At 38.3% G+C, this 20353-nt stretch overlaps 1 protein-coding gene across 3 annotated transcripts in view; it reads right to left on the reverse strand.

The window, feature by feature from the left end:
• CCDC14 (coiled-coil domain containing 14) overlaps positions 1–19784 on the reverse strand; it is a 53224-nt gene extending 33440 nt beyond the window's left edge. The window contains exons 1-7 of one of the 3 annotated variants that reach the window (XM_025376830.1): positions 19229–19784; positions 14876–14931; positions 14489–14561; positions 14180–14249; positions 13972–14094; positions 845–1081; positions 640–734 (exon numbers count right to left, since the gene is read on the reverse strand). In XM_025376830.1, coding sequence (XP_025232615.1) covers positions 640–734; positions 845–1081; positions 13972–14094; positions 14180–14249; positions 14489–14561; positions 14876–14931; positions 19229–19402 — 828 coding nt within the window. In that variant the 5' untranslated portion in view covers positions 19403–19784. The remainder of the gene's footprint in view (positions 1–639; positions 735–844; positions 1082–13971; positions 14095–14179; positions 14250–14488; positions 14562–14875; positions 14932–19228) is intronic. The other 2 variants (XM_025376832.1, XM_025376831.1) reach the window with 2 other exon arrangements.
• Between the last annotated feature and the right edge of the window lie 569 nt (positions 19785–20353).

Here is a 20353-nt window from a genome sequence, read left to right on the forward strand (position 1 = left end):
ATGATTAAACGATTGGAAAGAACTCTATCAGCGTGTTAAAAGGAGTTGTACTTGGGTGGTCAGTATGGTTGATTTTTTTTCCCCCTACTGATCTCTTTCCCTCTTTCTCCTTCATTATTGTCTTCTTCATTATTGTCATTAAAACATAGGTAAAACTTTTCTTTCTTTTTTTGAGACAGAGTCTCACTCTGTAGCCCAGACCGGAGTGCAGTAGCACGATCTCACTCACTGCTAACTCCCCCTCCTCGGTCCCGGTTCAAGCAATTCCTGCCTCAGCCTCCCAAGTAGCTGGGATTACAGGCATGTGCCACCATACCCAGCTAATTTCTGTATTTTCAGTAGAGATGGAGTTTCACCACGTTGGCCACGCTGGTGTTGAACTCCAGACCTCGTGATCCACCCACCTCGGCCTCCCAAAGGGCTGGGATTACAGGCCTGAACCACTGTGCCTGGCCATAAATAGGTAAAACTTTTATAGCAATAAATAAATAAATAAATAAATAAATAAATAAATAAATAAATAAAACAACTGATCTTTAAATCCTAGTGCATTAAGTTACAATCAATAAATTCAACAGTCCTTCCCGAATGACTGCTATAAGTGAATAGTTACTTATGTAGTATACAAACTGTACCCACAGAATGAACCTGTGGAGGGCAGGGTGGCCGCTGAGGTGACCAGACTGGGGTGGAGGTACATAAGCCATAACTAGAATGAGGAGTTGCCTGAGATTCTGTAAGTAAGAGGGAGAAAAAATCAATCACATATCCTACTTTTTATACAATAACCAAGCAATTTAATTAGAACTTACACTCATGATTTTTAAACAGCATTCATACTCACCAGCGTGAGATAAAGCATGGCATGGTACAGCAGGAATTCCATTAGGGATGTTCTTTGAAGTCAAATCATTCATCAGTGACATCTGAGTCTGCACATGCTCACAGAGGGCTTGGTATATTATGGGTGAATACATTCTATAATGATCTTGCAATGACCAATTTTGTTCTAGGTCTGATGTGTCTCTTTCACTTCTAGCAGAAGCTTCATTAGGTATCAGTTTCTTATTATCTGAAGATGCTAATGTGGAAGAAGAAAAAAAGTTCTTGAAATATGATTCTTCAAAAATTCTTACCGTAAGATTTTAAGAGAAGAAAGGGCTCTCAGAAGTAGTACAATTCATCACATACTTCATAGAAGGGCTTTACCACTTTCCCCAGTCAAAAATCATCTATACTAATTCTTACAATTCCCATTTTTTTATGCTACTTGCCATGTGTAAAATCTCTCCTTCAATTTTAACACTTCTTTTAAGGGAGTTATATTATCCCTAAAGTCCAATCAAACTCCTTCACCTTGTTCCTCGTCAGTTCATGTTGTCAAGGGAAAATGGAATAGGAAAGAGAACAGTTGGTACAATTCTGATGCTTTGGGTCCTCAAAAACAAAACAAAACCAATCAAACAAACAAAATCTTAGCCTGGCATTTAAACTTTTCCAAAGCTTGACCACAACCTACTTTTCCAACTATTGTCCATCACCCCCAACTCAAATTTTTCATTTCAGCCAGGCCAATTTAGTTACCCAACAAGCTTTTTTCACCTTCCAATAACATTGTTCATGATGAACCATTCCTTCCAATCCAATTCTAACCACTCACCAAGGCTCATCTGAGTTTCCTTCTTCCATGAAACCTTTTGCAATCCAATCATTCCAGTCTAGTGACTACTCTTCACCACCCCAGAGCACATATTGTCTATACAAATCATATGCCACTGACACACTGCCTTATATTGCTTATCTTTCATCCTCCTGCCTTTCTGACTAAACCGTAAGTTTCTTTATGCAGGGCTGTACTTCATTATTTCGTCTGACAGAGCCTAGTATTAGTCTATGAACAAGGTAGAATTAACGAAGTATTAACAAAGTAATAAGTAAAAAATAACAAAGTTTTCTACATAGCACTACCTATAGATTGGTATAACAATCTGAAATCTATTTCCCTAATTTGATCCCCTTCCCAAATGTTTTTTTAAAACACTATTAACAGAAATGAGAATATTCTGTTAAATCATAGGTTATCAGTATACAAAACAAATTTAGAAAAACATATGGCTAATTGTCGCACCTACCAAAGTTAAACATACATATATCTATGACATAACAATTCCACTCCCAGGTATACACCAATAGAAATGAGTGCTTATGTCTACTGAAAGACACGTACAAGACAGTTCACAGCAGCTTGATTTGCAGTAGCCCAAAGCTGAAAACACCAAATAGCCATGAATAGCAGAAATGGATAAACTGTGGTATACTCACAGGCTGGAATACTATATAGCATTAAAAAACCAACAAAGTACTGATATATACAACTACCTGGATATTTAATACGCATCAGGCTGAGTGAAAGTAGTCAAACACAAGGGTGCATAGTGTTCAATCACATTTAGAGAAGTCCTCAAACGTAAAAGTCACAAATGGAAATAAAAGTCAGGAAAATGGTTACACAGGGATGAGGGTCTAGGTGATGGTGAGGGTACTGACAGGGAGGGAGCCCTGCAGGGTGCTAAAAATTTTCTATATCTTGATCTAGGTTGTGGCTACAGGGGTGTATACATATGCAAAAGTTTATTGAGATTTATGAACCTTAAAATTAGTTATGAAAAGTATTCCTTATTTTTTAAAAAAACAAAATAATTAAAAATTTAAAACTAGAGAATCCCTCAAATATACAGTTTATTGAAAATAAAAACATTACTAAAAGCATAAACTTCCATGTAAAAGCAAAAACAGAAAAAGTTAAAGGCAGATTAAATACTATAACCGGTGAAAATAGAAAAAAAAATTAAAGAAAAATACTTAATATTTGACTATGAAAATGGCTGAAGATATCAGATGCTTTCCTTTTGACTTGGGGTATATTTCCTTTTGAGATGATCTATTCCTATGAATGTACTTTCCAGACCTAAATACAAGCTTTAACACTTATTAGCTGAGTAACCTTGGGCAAATTAACTTCTCTTGACCTCTTTTTCTTCATCAGAAAAATTGTAATAATGCCTATTTTATAAGATTATTGCGAGATGTAAATGAAGTAACACTTGTAAATTTCTTAAATCAATATCTAGCACACAGTAAAAACTCAATGTTAAATATCACCAAATAGCTGCACTCTTACAATAGACAAGCAAATATATCATATTCATAAATCATGCTATCTGATGTCAGTAATAAACCTCCGAACATGTCCCCTCTGAGATTATTAAAATCAAAAGTAATAAGAGTTACCTTCACTATCTGAACAGATCAGCTCAAACAAAACTGGTTAATAAACTTCTATAAAGCAAATACTATTTCTTACTGGAAATACGATTTTATAATAAGTCAAATGGAAAAGCCCTCTAAAATATTTTAACTTTGAAATCTAAAATGACAGAGGGCGAGATCATAGCCCATGACCATCTAGCATACCACAAGTCCTTTCCTCTTGATTCCTGGGTCTTTTCTTCTGCTCTTGGATTTCCTCTGGTCCTTAAGAATTGGCTAGTTTGAGGAATTCTCAGATTTCACACACAGGTCACAGCATCAGGCTCTCATTTACTTTCTTTTCAAGGCATGGTTTTCACGGTCTCTAATAAAGCTGAGCTACATTATGCCTCAGCCAGCAGATGTCATCAACTAACATAAATTAATAAATTCCAAACCTATTTCTTAAAAATCAAAGCCTTAGAACTAAAATGACTTCTTTTGCTCCTTTATAAACTCAAGTCCACACAAAACTCTACTGATAATGTTGAGTAACTTTACTTAACAATATGAAGTCTTAAAGCAAACAATCCAAGTTAGAAACCATAAGAGAAAGACTGCAGTTATATGACTACTACACAATTTTAAAATAAAACTAATGACCAAATGAGTCTGTTATTATGCAAATACAAATGAAGTATATTTTCTTGCTCTTGTTAATTACACCAACACACTCTACATGAAAATTTTAGCTATTGGTGTGGTAATATGTTTAAGTGATATCATGTGATAACTAAAATTCACAAAAGGAATGTATTCATTTACTCAGTCCACAAAACTTTTTTAGTCCCTGAAGTCTAGCTGCTGTGCAAGCACTGTCTGACAGGAAGTTATTCCTGCCACTCAAATATAGAACACACATCCAGTGCAGGTAAGAGCCACTGGATGCCTACTATCAATTGAAAGATGTGAGAACACCTGGCCTTTATGAGGGGCAATCAATGCTCAAAGGATTTTTGCCTGTGGTTGGTTTAGTTCTCCAAGATGAAGACAGCAATATATATTACTAAAAGCAAAATCATGAAAGTATTCAACACAGTTATCACATGTAAAAGCTCCTTATTTAAAAAATACGTATTTTATTTAATGCCAGAGCACTCTCAAAAAAGCTCAATACAATTCTGGAAGGGTTTCTCTGCCTCCTTACTCCCAGAATGCATCATGGTGTGCTTACCTGACTCCATAGGCATTCAATGATTGGGTAGGTCTCAGATAGAAAGTACATGAGGGGGCCATTCCCCAGAAGACAGTTAACACAAAATAGCAAGATAATGTGTGTTAAAAGTAAAATAATACATGGATACTAGTTAACATACTGTAACAGACTGCTTAAAGTTCTTTATGATTACCTCATTTGGAGAGAGATGGTAAACAGAACAAGTGATGAGCTTGGATTTTGTGTATTGTTGAGCATTGTGGTAACAGAGCAAAATCTTGTGTTATTGGTTAACAGCTGCCAACCACATACACACATACAATTAGGAACTAATTTCTAATATTGCAACCCTAAAGAAGATAGTCCTGTGGAACTAGGTCCTTCCTTCTGATTAAGAAAATATGGGAGAAACAACAATAGGAATATTGCACCCTGATCACAGGCCAGAACTGCTGATTCGGCTGTAATCCAAATAAGAATTTAATGCTATGGACTCAGAAAGCCAGAATCTTCCATCTGCCAATCCAAATCCACCTCTACTGGTCTTTCACCCTGCTCTCCCTGGAATGCTGATCTATGTGGGCTGCAAAGAGACAGTCCTTCAATATGTCTTGCTGTATATACCAAAAAAGCAAGGCTTTGATCTAAACTCCTTACCTGGGCCACTTCTCAGGGTTGTGTTTGCAGTGAGCAACCTTGAAGGATGAGGTAAGGTTTCCCTCTGGGACAAGTACAGGCTTGATTACTGCTTACTATCAAAGTGACCGATTCCCCAAGCTCAGTGTTCCTCAGCTGCAACCTAAACCTGTGCATCCATATGGGTCCACCGTATCACCCCAATGGGAACTAGGGTGAATAAGAACCAACACAATATGCTGATGCACATACTGCTGCCTGTGCTGTGAGTAATAAAGTCCTTCGTCTCTGATCCAGTAGTCTTGTCTTCTGCTAGCATCCATGACACAGTAAGACTAGCTTACTAGCTCGTGAGAGTCACATCCCAGACCTGATATACATCAGTAGGGCTTCAGTTGGGTTCAATCCAATTGGAGTCTTGGCATATCAAGGAAAGGAAGAAGCATGAAGTCAGGATATACACTTATTCCTGCTCCCCTTCTATAAGGCCACCTTGGGCTGACTTCGTCCTTTCAATGAAGCTCACTGCTCTTCTCAAGGTAGCATAGTCTACAAACAGTATCTCTTTCTAGATTCAGTAATCTTTCTCTCTCCTAATCCCTTATGGTCTAGAGATGGTAACAGCTCTGCTGCTGCTGCTGCTAGCACTAGGCTCATGCGACCTAGTAGGCAAAACCTGTGGTTTTCCTATACCCTACTCATATCTTTATAAGTCCCTTTGTAAATAAACATAAGCCCTCCTCGAATTACCTCAACTTGAGTGCTGCCATCTGTTTCTTGTTGGAACTCTGACTGACAGAAGCAGTTAAGTCAGGGTCCAATAAGCTGATACTGTGACACCCATTGTCAGTCACATACATCGCAAATAATAGTTGCTTGAGGAAAGGTGCCCTGGATAAGAAATAACCTGCCTACAGACAAAAAGGAGACTGCTACCACTCCTTTCTTTCTCAATTGCGCCCCAATAAAAAGACCTCTGCTTTAAGAGTTAAGGCCAGGGTTTAGCACTCTTTTTCTTAAAAGGTCAAATAAATATTTTAGGTTCAGCAGGCCAGATGATCTCTGTCACAACTACTCAACTCTGCCACTGCAGGACAAAAACAGCTAATAAAAACACATTAATAAATTAGCTTGGCTGCATTCTAGTAAAATCTTATTTACAAAATAAAATAACTAAACATTACTTAAAAAACTGGCTATAATGTGCTGAGCTTAGACCAATGCTATCCAATAGAAATATAATGCAAACCATATATGTAACTTAAAATTTCCAGTAACTGCAGCAGAGCAAGATGGCCGAATAGGAACAGCTCCAGTCTCCAGCTCCCAGTGCAAGCGACACAGAAGACAGGTGATTTCTGCATTTTCAACTGAGGTACTGGGTTGATCTCACTAGGGAGTGCCGGACAATCGGTGCTGGTCAGCTGCTGCAGCCTGACCAGCAAGAGCCTCACCTGCGAAGCGCAAGGCGGAAGGGAATCCCTTCTCCTAGCCAGGGGAACTGAGACACACAACACCTGGAAAATCGGGTAACTCCCACCCCAATACTGCGCTTTACCAAGGGTCTTAGCAAACGGGCACACCAGGAGATTATATCCCACACCTGGCCGGGAGGGTCCCACGCCCACGGAGCCTCCCTCATTGCTAGCACAGCAGTCTGCGATCTAACGGCAAGGCAGCAGCCAGGCTGGGGGAGGGGTGCCCGCCATTGCTGAGGCTTAAGTAGGTAAACAAAGCCACTAGGAAGCTCGAACTGGGTGGAGCTCACAGCAGCTCAAGGAGGCATGCCCGTCTCTGTAGACTCCACCTCTGGGGACAGGGCACAGCTAAACAACAACAACAACAAAAAGCAGCAGAAACCTCTGCAGATGCAAACGACTCTGTCTGACAGCTTTGAAAAGAGCAGTGGATCTCCCAACACGGAGGCTGAGATCTGAGAACAGACAGACTGCCTGCTCAAGTGGGTCCCTGACCCCTGAGTAGCCTAACTGGGAGACATCCCCCACTAGGGGCAGACTGACACCCCATACCTCAAACGGTGGAGTACCCCGGAGAGTACGAGAGGAAGCTTCCAAAGCAAGAATCAGACAGGTACACTCGCTGTTCAGAAATATTCTATCTTCTGCAGCCTCTGCTGCTGATATCCAGGCAAACAGGGTCTGGAGTGGACCTCAAACAATCTCCAACAGACCTACAGCTGAGTGTCCTGACTGTTAGAAGGAAAACTAACAAACAGGAAGGACACCCACACCAAAACCCCATCAGTACGTCACCATCATCAAAGACCAGAGGCAGATAAAACCACAAAGATGGGGAAAAAGCAGGGCAGAAAAGCTGGAAATTCAAAAAATAAGAGTGCATCTCCCCCTGCAAAGGAACGCAGCTCATCGCCAGCAACAGATCAAAGCTGGACGGAGAATGACTTTGACAAGATGAGAGAAGACGGCTTCAGTCCATTAAACTTCTCAGAGCTAAAGGAGGAATTACGTACCCAGTGCAAAGAAACTAAAAATCTTGAAAAAAGAGTGGAAGAATTGATAACTAGAATAATTAATGCAGAGAAGGCCATAAACGAACTGACAGAGATGAAAACCATGACACGAGAAATACGTGACAAATGCACAAGCTTCAGTAACTGACTTGATCAACTGGAAGAAAGATTATCAGCAATTGAGGATCAAATAAATGAAATGAAGTGAGAAGAGAAATCTAAAGAAAGAAGAAAAAGAAATGAACAAAGCCTGCAAGAAGTATGGGATTAGGTAAAAAGACCAAATCTACGTCTGATTGGGGTGCCTGAAAGTGAGGGGGAAAATGGAACCAAGTTGGAAAACACTCTTCAGGATATCATCCAGGAGAACTTCCCCAACCTAGTAGGGCAGGCCAACATTCAAATTCAGGAAATACAGAGAACGCCACAAAGATACTCCTCGAGAAGAGCAACTCCAAGACACATAATTGCCAGATTCACCAAAGTTGAAATGAAGGAAAAAATCTTAAGGGCAGCCAGAGAGAAAGGTCAGGTTACCCACAAAGGGAAGCCCATCAGACTAACAGCAGATCTCTCGGCAGAAACTCTACAAGCCAGAAGAGAGTGGGGCCCAATATTCAACATTCTTAAAGAAAAGAATTTTAAACCCAGAATTTCATATCCAGCCAAACTAAGTTTCATAAGTGAAGGAGAAATAAAATCCTTTCCAGATAAGCAAATGCTTAGAGATTTTGTCACCACCAGGCCTGCCTCACAAGAGACCCTGAAGGAAGCACTAAACATGGAAAGGAACAACCAGTACCAGCCATTGCAAAAACATGCCAAAATGTAAAGACCATCAAGGCTAGGAAGAAACTGCATCAACTAACAAGCAAAATAACCAGTTAATATAATGGCAGGATCAAGTTCACACATAACAATATTAACCTTAATTGTAAATGGGCTAAATGGTCCAATTAAAAGACACAGACTGGCAAACTGGATAAAGAGTCAAGACCCATCAGTTTACTGTATTCAGGAGACCCATCTCACGTGCAGAGACATACATAGGCTCAAAATAAAGGGATGGAGGAAGATCTACCAAGCAAATGGAGAGCAAAAAAAAGCAGGGGTTGCAATACTAGTCTCTGATAAAACAGACTTTAAACCATCAAAGATCAAAAGAGACAAAGAAGGCCATTACATAATGGTAAAGGGATCAATTCAACAGGAAGAGCTAATGATCCTAAATATATATGTACCCAACACAGGAGCACCCAGATTCATAAAGCAAGTCCTTAGAGACTTACAAAGAGACTTCGACTCCCATACAATAATAATGGGAGATTTCAACACCCCACTGTCAACATTAGACAGATCAACGAGACAGAAAGTTAACAAGGATATCCAGGAATTGAACTCATCTCTGCAGCAAGCGGACCTAATAGACATCTATAGAACTCTCCACCCCAAATCAACAGAATATACATTCTTCTCAGCACCACATCACACTTATTCCAAAATTGACCACATAATTGGAAGTAAAGCACTCCTCAGCAAATGTACAAGAACAGAAATTATAACAAACTATCTCTCAGACCACAGTGCAATCAAACTAGAACTCAGGACTAAGAAACTCAATCAAAACCGCTCAACTACATGGAAACTGAATAACCTGCTCCCGAATGACTACTGGGTACATAACGAAATTAAGGCAGAAATAAAAGATGTTCTGAAACCAATGAGAACAAAGATACAACATACCAGAATCTCTGGGACACATTTAAAGCAGTGTGTAGAGGGAAATTTATAGCGCTAAATGCCCACAAGAGACAGCTGGAAAGATCTAAAATTGACACTGTAACATCACAATTAAAAGAACTAGAGAAGCAAGAGCAAACACATTCAAAAGCTGGCAGAAGGCAAGAAATAACTAAGATCAGAGCAGAACTGAAGGAGATAGAGACACAAAAAACCCTCCAAAAAAATCAATGAATCCAGGAGTTAGTTTTTTGAAAAGATCAACAAAATTGATAGACCGCTAGCAAGACTAATAAAGAAGAAAAGAGAGAAGAATCAAATAGACGCAATAAAAAATGATAAAGAGGATATCACCACTGACCCCACAGAAATACAAACTACCATCAGAGAATACTATAAACACCTCTACGCAAATAAACTAGAAAATCTAGAAGAAATGGATAATTTCCTGGACACTTACACTCTCCCAAGACTAAACCAGGAAGAAGCTGAATCCCTGAATAGACCAATAGCAGGCTCTGAAATTGAGGCAATAATTAATAGCCTACCAACAAAAAAAAGTCCAGGACCAGATGGATTCACAGTTGAATTCTACCAGAGGTACAAGGACGAGCTGGTGCCATTCCTTCTGAAACTATTCCAATCAACAGAAAAAGAGGGAATCCTCCCTAACTCATTTTATGAGGCCAACATCATCCTGATACCAAAGCCTGGCAGAGACACAACAAAAAAAGAAAATTTTAGACCAATATCCCTGATGAACATCGATGCAAAAATCCTCAATAAAATTCTGGCAAACCGGATCCAGCAGCACATCAAAAAGCTTATCCACCATGATCAAGTGGGCTTCATCCCTGGGATGCAAGGCTGGTTCAACATATGCAAATCAATAAACGTAATCCAGCATATAAACAGAACCAAAGACAAAAACCACATGATTATCTCAATAGATGCAGAAAAGGCCTCTGACAAAATTCAACAGCCCTTCATGCTAAAAATGCTCAATAAATTCGGTATTGATGGAACGCATCTCAAAATCATAAGAGCTATTTATGACAAACCCACAGCCAGTATCATACTGAATGGGCAAAAACTGGAAAAATTCCCTTTGAAAACTGGCAGAAGACAGGGATGCCCTCTCTCACCACTCCTATTCAACACAGTGTTCTAGGGCAATCAGGCAAGAGAAAGAAATAAAGGGTATTCAGTTAGGAAAAGAAGAAGTCAAATTGTCCCTCTTTGCAGATGACATGATTGTATATTTAGAAAACCCCATCATCTCAGCCCAAAATCTCCTTAAGCTGATAAGCAACTTCAGCAAAGTCTCAGGATACAAAATTAATGTGCAAAAATCACAAGCATTCTTATACACCAGTAACAGACAAACAGAGACCCAAATCATGAATGAACTTCCATTCACAATTGCTTCAAAGAGAATAAAATATCTAGGAATCCAACTTACAAGGGATGTGAAGGACCTCTTCAAAGAGAACTACAAACCACTGCTCAGTGAAATAAAAGAGGACACAAACAAATGGAAGAACATACCATGCTCATGGATAGGAAGAATCAATATCGTGAAAATGGCCATACTGCCCAAGGTAATTTATAGATTCAATGCCATCCCCATCAAGCTACCAATGAGTTTCTTCACAGAATTGGAAAAAACTGCTTTAAAGTTCATATGGAACCAAAAAAGAGCCCGCATCTCCAAGACAATCCTAAGTCAAAAGAACAAAGCTGGAGGCATCACGCTACCTGACTTCAAACTATACTACAAGGCTACAGTAACCAAAACAGCATGGTACTGGTACCAAAACAGAGATATAGACCAATGGAACAGAACAGAGTCCTCAGAAATAATACCACACATCTACAGCCATCTGATCTTTGACAAACCTGAGAGAAACAAGAAATGGGGAAAGGATTCCCTATTTAATAAATGGTGCTGGGAAAATTGGCTAGCCATAAGTAGAAAGCTGAAACTGGATCCTTTCCTTACTCCTTATACGAAAATTAATTCAAGATGGATTAGAGACTTAAATGTTAGACCTAATACCATAAAAATCCTAGAGGAAAACCTAGGTAGTACCATTCAGGACATAGGCATGGGCAAAGACTTCATGTCTAAAACACCAAAAGCAACGGCAGCAAAAGCCAAAATTGACAAATGGGATCTCATTAAACTAAAGAGCTTCTGCACAGCAAAAGAAACTACCATCAGAGTGAACAGGCAACCTACAGAATGGGAGAAAATTTTTGCAATCTACTCATCTGACAAAGGGCTAATATCCAGAACCTACAAAGAACTCCAACAAATTTACAAGAAAAAAACAAACAACCCCATCAAAAAGTGGGCAAAGGATATGAATAGACATTTCTCAAAAGAAGACATTCATACAGCCAACAAACACATGAAAAAATGCTCATCATCACTGGCCATCAGAGAAATGCAAATCAAAACCACAATGAGATACCATCTCACACCAGTTAGAATGGCGATCATTCAAAAGTCAGGAAACAACAGGTGCTGGAGAGGATGTGGAGAAATAGGAACACTTTTACACTGTTGGTGGGATTGTAAACTAGTTCAACCATTATGGAAAACAGTATGGCGATTCCTCAAGGATCTAGAACTAGATGTACCATATGACCCAGCCATCCCATTACTGGGTATATAGCGAAACGATTTCAAAAAAAAAAAAAAAAAAGACACATGCACACGAATGTTTATTGTGGCACTATTCACAATAGCAAAGACTTGGAATCAACCCAAATGTCCATCAGTGACAGACTGGATTAAGAAAATGTGGTACATATACACCATGGAATACTATGCAGCCATAAAAAAGGACGAGTTTGTGTCCTTTGTAGGGACATGGATGCAGCTGGAAACCATCATTCTCAGCAAACTATCGCAAGAACAGAAAACCAAACACCGCATGTTCTCACTCATAGGTGGGAACTGAACAATGAGATCATTTGGACTTGGGAAGGGGAACATCACACACCGGGGCCTATCATGGGGAGGGGCGAGGGGGGAGGGATTGCATTGGGAGTTATACCTGATGTAAATGACGAGTTGATGGGTGCAGCACACCAACATGGCACAAGTATACATATGTAACAAACCTGCACGTTATGCACATGTACCCTAGAACTTAAAGTATAATAATAATAATAAAAAAAATTACAGAAGAAAAAGAAAAAGATAGATGATAAATTGATTGATTGATAGAATAAAAGAATAGAACCAAAATACAAAAAAAAAAAAATTTCCAGTAACTACATAATAGGTAAAATTACTTTTCATATTTATTTAAATCAATATATCCAAAATATTAACATGTCAGTGTATAATAACCAAAATTTTGTATTAAATCTTCTAAATCTGGCATATATTTTACATAAAGCACAATCTAGATGCTCAATTCTCATCAGAAATACTTGGTCTATATTCAGATTTAATAAAATTTACACTTGAAAAGGTAGGTTCACATGCCCAATTTATTCCAAACATACTTAAAAGTTTTATAATAACTGGATCAATTACAGTTTTCAAATTTAATTGTAAATTAATTTAAATTAAATAACATTAAAAATTCAATTCCTTGGTCGTACTAGTCATATTTCAAGTGCTGAATAGCCACATGTGGCCAGTGGCTACCATCTTGAATAGTACAGGCCATGATAATATAAGGCTATTGTTACTGGCTTCCAAGATGAGTTACGTTTCCCCTGCCTTAGTTCTCTACCTCGGGACTATCTGAAACATCAACCTCTAGTCCCACGAATGCTCTACTGACACTTTCTCAGCCTCCTTGCCTAAATCCTGATCTCTTAATATATAGGGATACTGCCTTATAAGACTTTCTAAACTTCATTCCTCGGCCAAGCTGAATCTAAGCATGCCCTACAGTGCTGACATTTCTGGCCCACCTGAACTATAGAACTGGCTAGTCTAATTCTCGTCCATCTGAATTCCCATTGTGGACTTTTTCATCTTCATTATGGGCTATCTTGTTCTCTAGGCCTCCAAGGGACAACATAACCAAAACTTTCTTGTTCTAAACTAGGAAAAGTTAGCTGTGAGGATGTAAAGTACCCTTGGCTACATTCACCATCAATCAGCAGCAGGCTCTCTTTCCTTATTGATCCAATTTTACCTCCTTATGTACCATGTATCCTAACTGTGCAGCTTGACAAGTTCGGCTTGACTAACTTAGGACATATATATATATATACACACACATATATACACACACACACATATAAATATAATAATCTTAAAGAAACTACTAGAAGTATATACCTGAAATACAACCAATTTATGATTATCTATGAAAACGAGTGGCAGGGAAAATTAAGATAACTCTATATACCTCGCAAATGTCATTCTGAGTTTGAACTTTTTCTCCTACAAAACTCAGTCTCTTTTTCTACTTTTCTTCTTGAGAAAATGATAGCAAGCAAAGTGGACTACTCAGTGATTAGAAGCTGAATACAGAAAGGCATAAGCACACATAAACCTAACCAATACTGATTATTAAAATGAAAGTCAACTGCATAATCCTGATAATTGATCAAAATACCCACAATTAAGGATTATCTTTAAATAACTAAGAGAAAAAAGGCTTACATGTTTCTTTCTGGACTACCAAAGGAATAGTATGTTTTTCACGTCTTTTCTTTTTTGATCCATATCTTTTGTTTTCTAAAGGTCTAGAATTAGATCTGTTTTCTAAATATGCTGTTTCTGAACCTATTAATAAAACAAAAATGTGTTAACATCAAAATAATGACTTAATTGAGATAAGGTGTTCAGCAAAGAATTTAAAAAAATAAACCTGAATCTTCATTTCTCAAAATGTCCCTCAGCAAAGAAGCACAACCATCAAGCCCGTGTACAGTTTCCGCCTGTAAGGAATAAAGTCATTTAGAATACATTTGTATATAACTGTTAGTGTAGGAAAAAATATATATTATGTAGTTTTAAAATTTGTTTATTTACAAACAATTTATTATTGGTAGAAAAGATGCTTTAAAGCAACAGACTTCATACTTCCTTACAGCAATTAATACTTTGCATTTTATTCCTACTTTTTAGCTACTATCTGAAAACTAAAATAGTGTGTATTGTATCTATTCAATCTTACCTGACTTTCTGAATCAGAATGGATGGAATAGCCAGAATCTGCATTAAAACGTGACATTTTTCTTAAATAGGTCCTGGAAAACAAGCTCATTAATATTTTTACAAATATTTTCCCCAAAATACATTAGTAAGCAGTCATCTTCTTTTCAGCAAAGACAAGAAAGCTTGTCCAACCATGTACAAGATGAATTTATAAACACATTTTGAAGATTAGAAAGACTGTTAAATACTAAAATGATTAACATGGGTAGATATAAAAAGTTGTTCCCCAGAGCTTGTGACAGTAGAGGCCTACCTAATTTTCTGGGGTAGACAACATCTCATCCAGCCCAAAGACCTGAAAAACATCTTGAAATCTGAAGTTGTAAACGTCTTCATAAGTACTTACGCTTTCTTTCCATTTGTTAATTTAGCAGGTCCAGTGTGCCTTCCTGAAGATAACACCTATGACATAATATATTATAGCAGATAAACATTTTTCTGTTATATTTTCAATATGCTATCTTGACAAAATTTAATGTCATTTTTTTCTTTTATTCATCTTCTCAAACTGAAACTCTGTACCCATCAAACAATACCTTGCCATCCCCTCTTCCCCCTGACCCTAACAACTACCAACCTAACTTCTATGAATTTGACTACTCTAGAAACTTTATATAACCGGAATAATACAATATTTGTCCTTTTGTGACTGGCTTATTTCCCTTAGCATAATGTCTTCAAGCTTCATCTATATTGTAGCATGTGTCAAAATTTTTCTTCCTTTTTGAGGTCAAATAATATTCCATTGTATGTACCATATTATTCACTGTTTTAATTAATGCGATCTATCCTAAAAATCCACAATTACAATTTAATTCATATATTAAATTTCTTTTATGTAAAATGTCAAGCAAACAACACATATATTTGTTCCTTAAGTCTGTTTAAGGTAAAAAGGAAATTGAGATATTATTTTAAACCGGAATTAACCACTACACTAAGTTCAGACTATACTAATCCCAAAATATGTTCTATATTCCCAAATTCTTTGAAACATACAAGTTAATTCAAGATACAGAACAGAGTTTTTAACTCTGCTTCCTTTTATGTACATTCTTTGGAATGCCTGATTAGACCAGCAAGAACTCTGCCCTTTCTCTTTATCTACATCTCATTGTCTTAATCTTACTTTTTAAATTCATATATCACTGTTGTTTTCTTAAATTTTTTTGTTTTAAAAGTGACATAATGGACAACATTTTGTGTAGAAAAAGAGGAAAAAAATAAGCATTTGCTTTTACATGCATCCAGTATCTTGGGAGTTATGCCAGAAACAGTTAATCATGGATGCCACCGGGGAGGGAAACTGAGTATCTGGGGGACAGAGTGAGAAGGGACACTTTCCATGGTATACTATTTTATATCTTAATAACTTTACATCAGATAAATATAATCTCTATTCAAAATAATTTTAAATAGACACAAGAAAGTCCCTGACTCCCTCCTCGTTCCACCCTCCAGATGTAGTCACTGTTGGCAGCTTCATTTACAATTTATCTTGACATATTTACATATTTCATCTCAAGATAGCTTTGAGCAGTAACTACCAAACTTTCTGGAGTTACATGGCATTCTATTATATACTTGAAGATACGCTCCATCCTTCTAAGAATGTCACTGAGAATACATTTTTTAAAAACTGGGTTGGTAAGAATTATACTTCTTGAGATAACTTGGAATATGATGGAGGGTCATGAAGCCAGCAGTGAGAACATCACTCCACTGGTCTCTGTGTCACACTCTCAGGGTCTTTCCCTTTGGTATATCTATGTCGATGTCCTGGCTGGAATCATAATAACAAATCCAAGCCATGACACTGTAATACTCTACCCTGGATCGAGTCCAAAAACAACTACCACAATTATTCTTCAAAAAAAAAATGTTTTTTTAAGTACACTGTCTGAGGTACATGTCTGGCATAACTGTAAGGTTATATATGGTGTTTCTTCAAAAAATATACACAAGGCTATATTATAGAAAATCTAGTACAGAAAATTACCCATGATAAAAGCACCTTGAAACAGTAACTATCATATTGGAACAATTCCTTTCAATTTTTTTTTTGTAGTTTCTATTATGAAATAATAGTACAAAGAAGCCCTATATATGCTTCAGATTCTGTGACCCTGGACGTTTTCCATATTCTCTCTCAATATATATATACAGCATTACTTTCTGCCTGAACCATTAGAGTTAAGTTGCAGATACAATACTCCTTTACTCCTAAATATTTCCTAAAAACAAGGTCATTCTCTAATATAACCATAGTATAATTATCAAAACCAGGAAATTAACATGGATACAGAATTTTGACCTAATGTTCAGACCTTATTCGCAAGTTGCCAATTATCCCAATACTGCTCTTTACAAAAAACAAAAAACAAAAATCCCTCTGGTTCATGCCCAATCCATGCTCACATTCTGTTTCTGTGAGTTTTAACTATTTTAGATACTTTATATAAGTAAAATAATGCAATATTTGTCCTTCTGTGACTAGCTTATTTCACTTAGCATAATGTCTTCAAGGTTCGTCTCTGTTGGTGCATATGACAGTTAGTTCCTTCTTTTTAAAGGCTGAATAATAGTCCATTGCATGTATATACCATATTTTCTTTATCTATTCATCTGTAGATAGACTTTTGGATTGTTTCCACATTTTGGCTATTGTGAATAGTGCTGCAATGAACACGAGAGTGCAAATATCTCTTCTATATCCTGATTTCAATTCTTTTGGATAAATTCCCAGAAGTAGAATTGCTGGGTGATATAGTTCTATTTTTAATTTGGTGAGGACTCTCCATATTGTTTTCCAAAGCGGCTATAGCATTTTACATTCCCATTGACAGTGTACAAGGGTTCCAATTCTTCCAAATCCTTGCCAATACTTGTTTCTGTTTTTTTAATAAGTCATCCTAACAGGTGTTAGGTGATAGCTCATTGTGGTTTTAATTTGCATTTCCTTGATGATTAGTGATGTTGAGCATCTTTTCATATACCTGTTGGCCATCTGTACATCTTTGGAGAAATGTCTATTCATATCCTTTTTTCATTTTTTAACCAGGTTATGTGTTGTTCTGCTTTTGAGTTATAGAAATTCCTTGTATGTATTTTGGATTATTTATCAGACACATGGCTTGGAAATATTTTCTCCCATTCTGTAGACTGCCTTTTCTCTCCATTAATCATTTCCTGTACTGTGCAGAAGCTTTTCAGTTTGATGTATCCACGTTCTTCTTATAATTCCCCCGCTCAGCCCTGGAGTTGGTCATTTCTCCAAAAAGCCAGGACTCCTTAGTGGACAGTGGTACTTGGAAACCAAGATCTAGGTACTAGACGTGTTCTTTGCTACCGGGGCTTCCAATCTTTTTTTATATGCATTTTTTACTTAGTCATATAACTAGATATTTGCAATTTTAAATCCTGTGTTTTCTACTTTTAAATCTTTTTCATATTCAGAAATTTTTAATGGTTGTATAATATTTCCTTCAGTGGAAGTAATATAATATGGTCTTGGTTTGCTTCCTATTTTTCACAATCAAGAAAACAAACCTGGAATAAGCCTATTTATTGAAAACAGCCGTTTCATATTTAGGATTAAAAGGAAAATTATTTGGTGAAAGGTTATTAGTAATTTAATAACCCTTGATACAAACTGCAAAGCTGCTCTCCAAAAGGAGTGTCCTAATCACAATACAGGAGAATCAGTTTGCTTTATTTTACACTTACTTCTACTGGGTTATTATCACTAAACTTTTAATTTTGCTATTTGAGAAACATACAAGCATTTCTTAGTAGTCATATCTCCTACCAACAAGTACAAGATAAAACTGCCTTTGCAGAATGACTCAGAGTGCGCTAAGGTCTTTCATTTCCACTTTATCCATACCCTGTGAGTTATCATTATTTCTGTGAGGTGGGAACCTAAACTTCAGAAAAGTTTGTTCAAAGTCATACATCTACTAAGTAAAATGTTTAAAAGAAGAATGGACTGGCATCAGCTTTGTGAGTCTGATTCTTCTTTCCACAGCTGTGTAACTGCTAAGTTATTTGAACCCTCCGGCCCTCGATTTCCTCATATATAAAATAGGGATAATAGTACTTACCTCATAAGGATATTGTGACTATGAAATGAGTTATTTTATGTAATACATAACTTAGAGTAGTATCTACCACATAAGTCCTATCTAAATGTTAGCTGCTGTTTATCAAGATGGTGGCAAACTACGAGTTTTTAAGGGAACTAAATGTTGTTGTATGTCTATCAACTGTGTGATCGATGTTTTTACCGGGTTCTCTGATTTAACCTTCTCAATTCTTTGAGACAGGATTTTATGCTTATTTCTGCCTATTTGCAGCTAAAGAATAGAAAGTTCTGATAAGTAAAAACTAGTAGACTCTCAAACTGCAGGTGGCCGAAGCTAGGAAAGCTTAAGTCACTCGCGCCAGCGGCGAAGGCTGGGACTCGAACCCCGGTCTTACCCCAAAGCCGGCGGGCTACGATAATTAAACAGAAACACACCGAGAGCGGCTGTGTTACGACGGGAAGATTAGGTGTTCTTTGCACCTCTGTCCCAGCACTTTAATGTCGCCTCATTGTCTTTGTCTTTTTTCGAGCATAGTTTTACAAGTCCCTGGCCCGAAAACCCCCCTGTCCCTCGAGCCATCCCCACAGTGGACTCCTCAGGTCCTCAGCCCTCACCTGGCCCGGTCGAGATCCGGACCTGACCATCTCTCGCAGCCTCAGAGAAGCCCAGACCGAAACAAGTGAAGCCTCACGGTAAAAAGAATTAACCGCCGTGGGCTCCCGGACCTTCTTGGCCCGCCCGCCCAGCTTCCGCTTCCGGAAAGGATCCCGCCGAACGCCGCGCTTCATAGTCTGCGACCCGCCTCCACTCCCTTTCTCCTGCTCCAGGCCCAGCGCCTTGGGCGTGCGCAATAGATCCCGCCGGCTTCCAGGCTCGTCACCCACCGGCAGAGGGTAGGAAAAGCCAATAGACGGCGAATGGGGCGGGGCCTAGGCCTGGCCGGGGCGGGGCCGCCAAGAAGAGTTAAGCGGTGCGGTTCCAGGGCTTGCGGTGGGGGAAACAGGGACGAGAACCCGCCAGCACCAGAGGAAGGGTCAGGGGTAGGAGGCGGATAGGTTTCAGAAGGAATTGCGCGCGACTTTTTGGGTTTTCGCTCTTTATTTTTATTTTGGCATCGTGTGCCTTTTGGATGATTTCGTTCTTGATATTCTATAAAAATAAGACCTCCGGGTTGTTATCTTTGCCTGAGTGTGATGACAATTTCAGAATTATTCCCTGTGGCCACTGATCTCAGATGTTCGTTAGTTGGGGTTTGGGGTTTACTTCCATGCGTACTTGTCTCCTCTTGTGTTGAGGTAATTACTTTTGATGAAGAATGACACAGCATTCTTAATATTGGCATGTGCACTCAGTTTAATGAAGATTTTAGTCATTGGTTTTTAAGGCATTGGGTTTGGGGTTAATGATTTAAATCAAATTGAAGAGAGATAACTCAGTTTATTCCGTTTCAACTGTCACCCAGACAGGAGGGCAGTGGCGCAATCTCAGTTCACTGCAATCTCTGCCTCCTGGGTTCCAGCGATTCTCCTGCCTCAGCGTCCCTAGTAGCTGGTATTACAGGTGCACGCCACCACACGCGGCTAATTTTTGTATTTTTAGTAGAGAAAGGGTTTTGCCATGTTGGCTAGGCTGGTCTCGAACTCTTGACCTCAGGTGATCTGCCTGCCTTGGCCTCCCAAAGTGCTGGAATTACAGTGGTTAGCCACCATGCCCAGCCTCATTGCTTTTTAATGGAGAAA

The sequence above is a fragment of the Theropithecus gelada genome, chromosome 2, assembly GCF_003255815.1.
Source record: "Theropithecus gelada isolate Dixy chromosome 2, Tgel_1.0, whole genome shotgun sequence".
Lineage (NCBI taxonomy): Eukaryota > Metazoa > Chordata > Mammalia > Primates > Cercopithecidae > Theropithecus > Theropithecus gelada.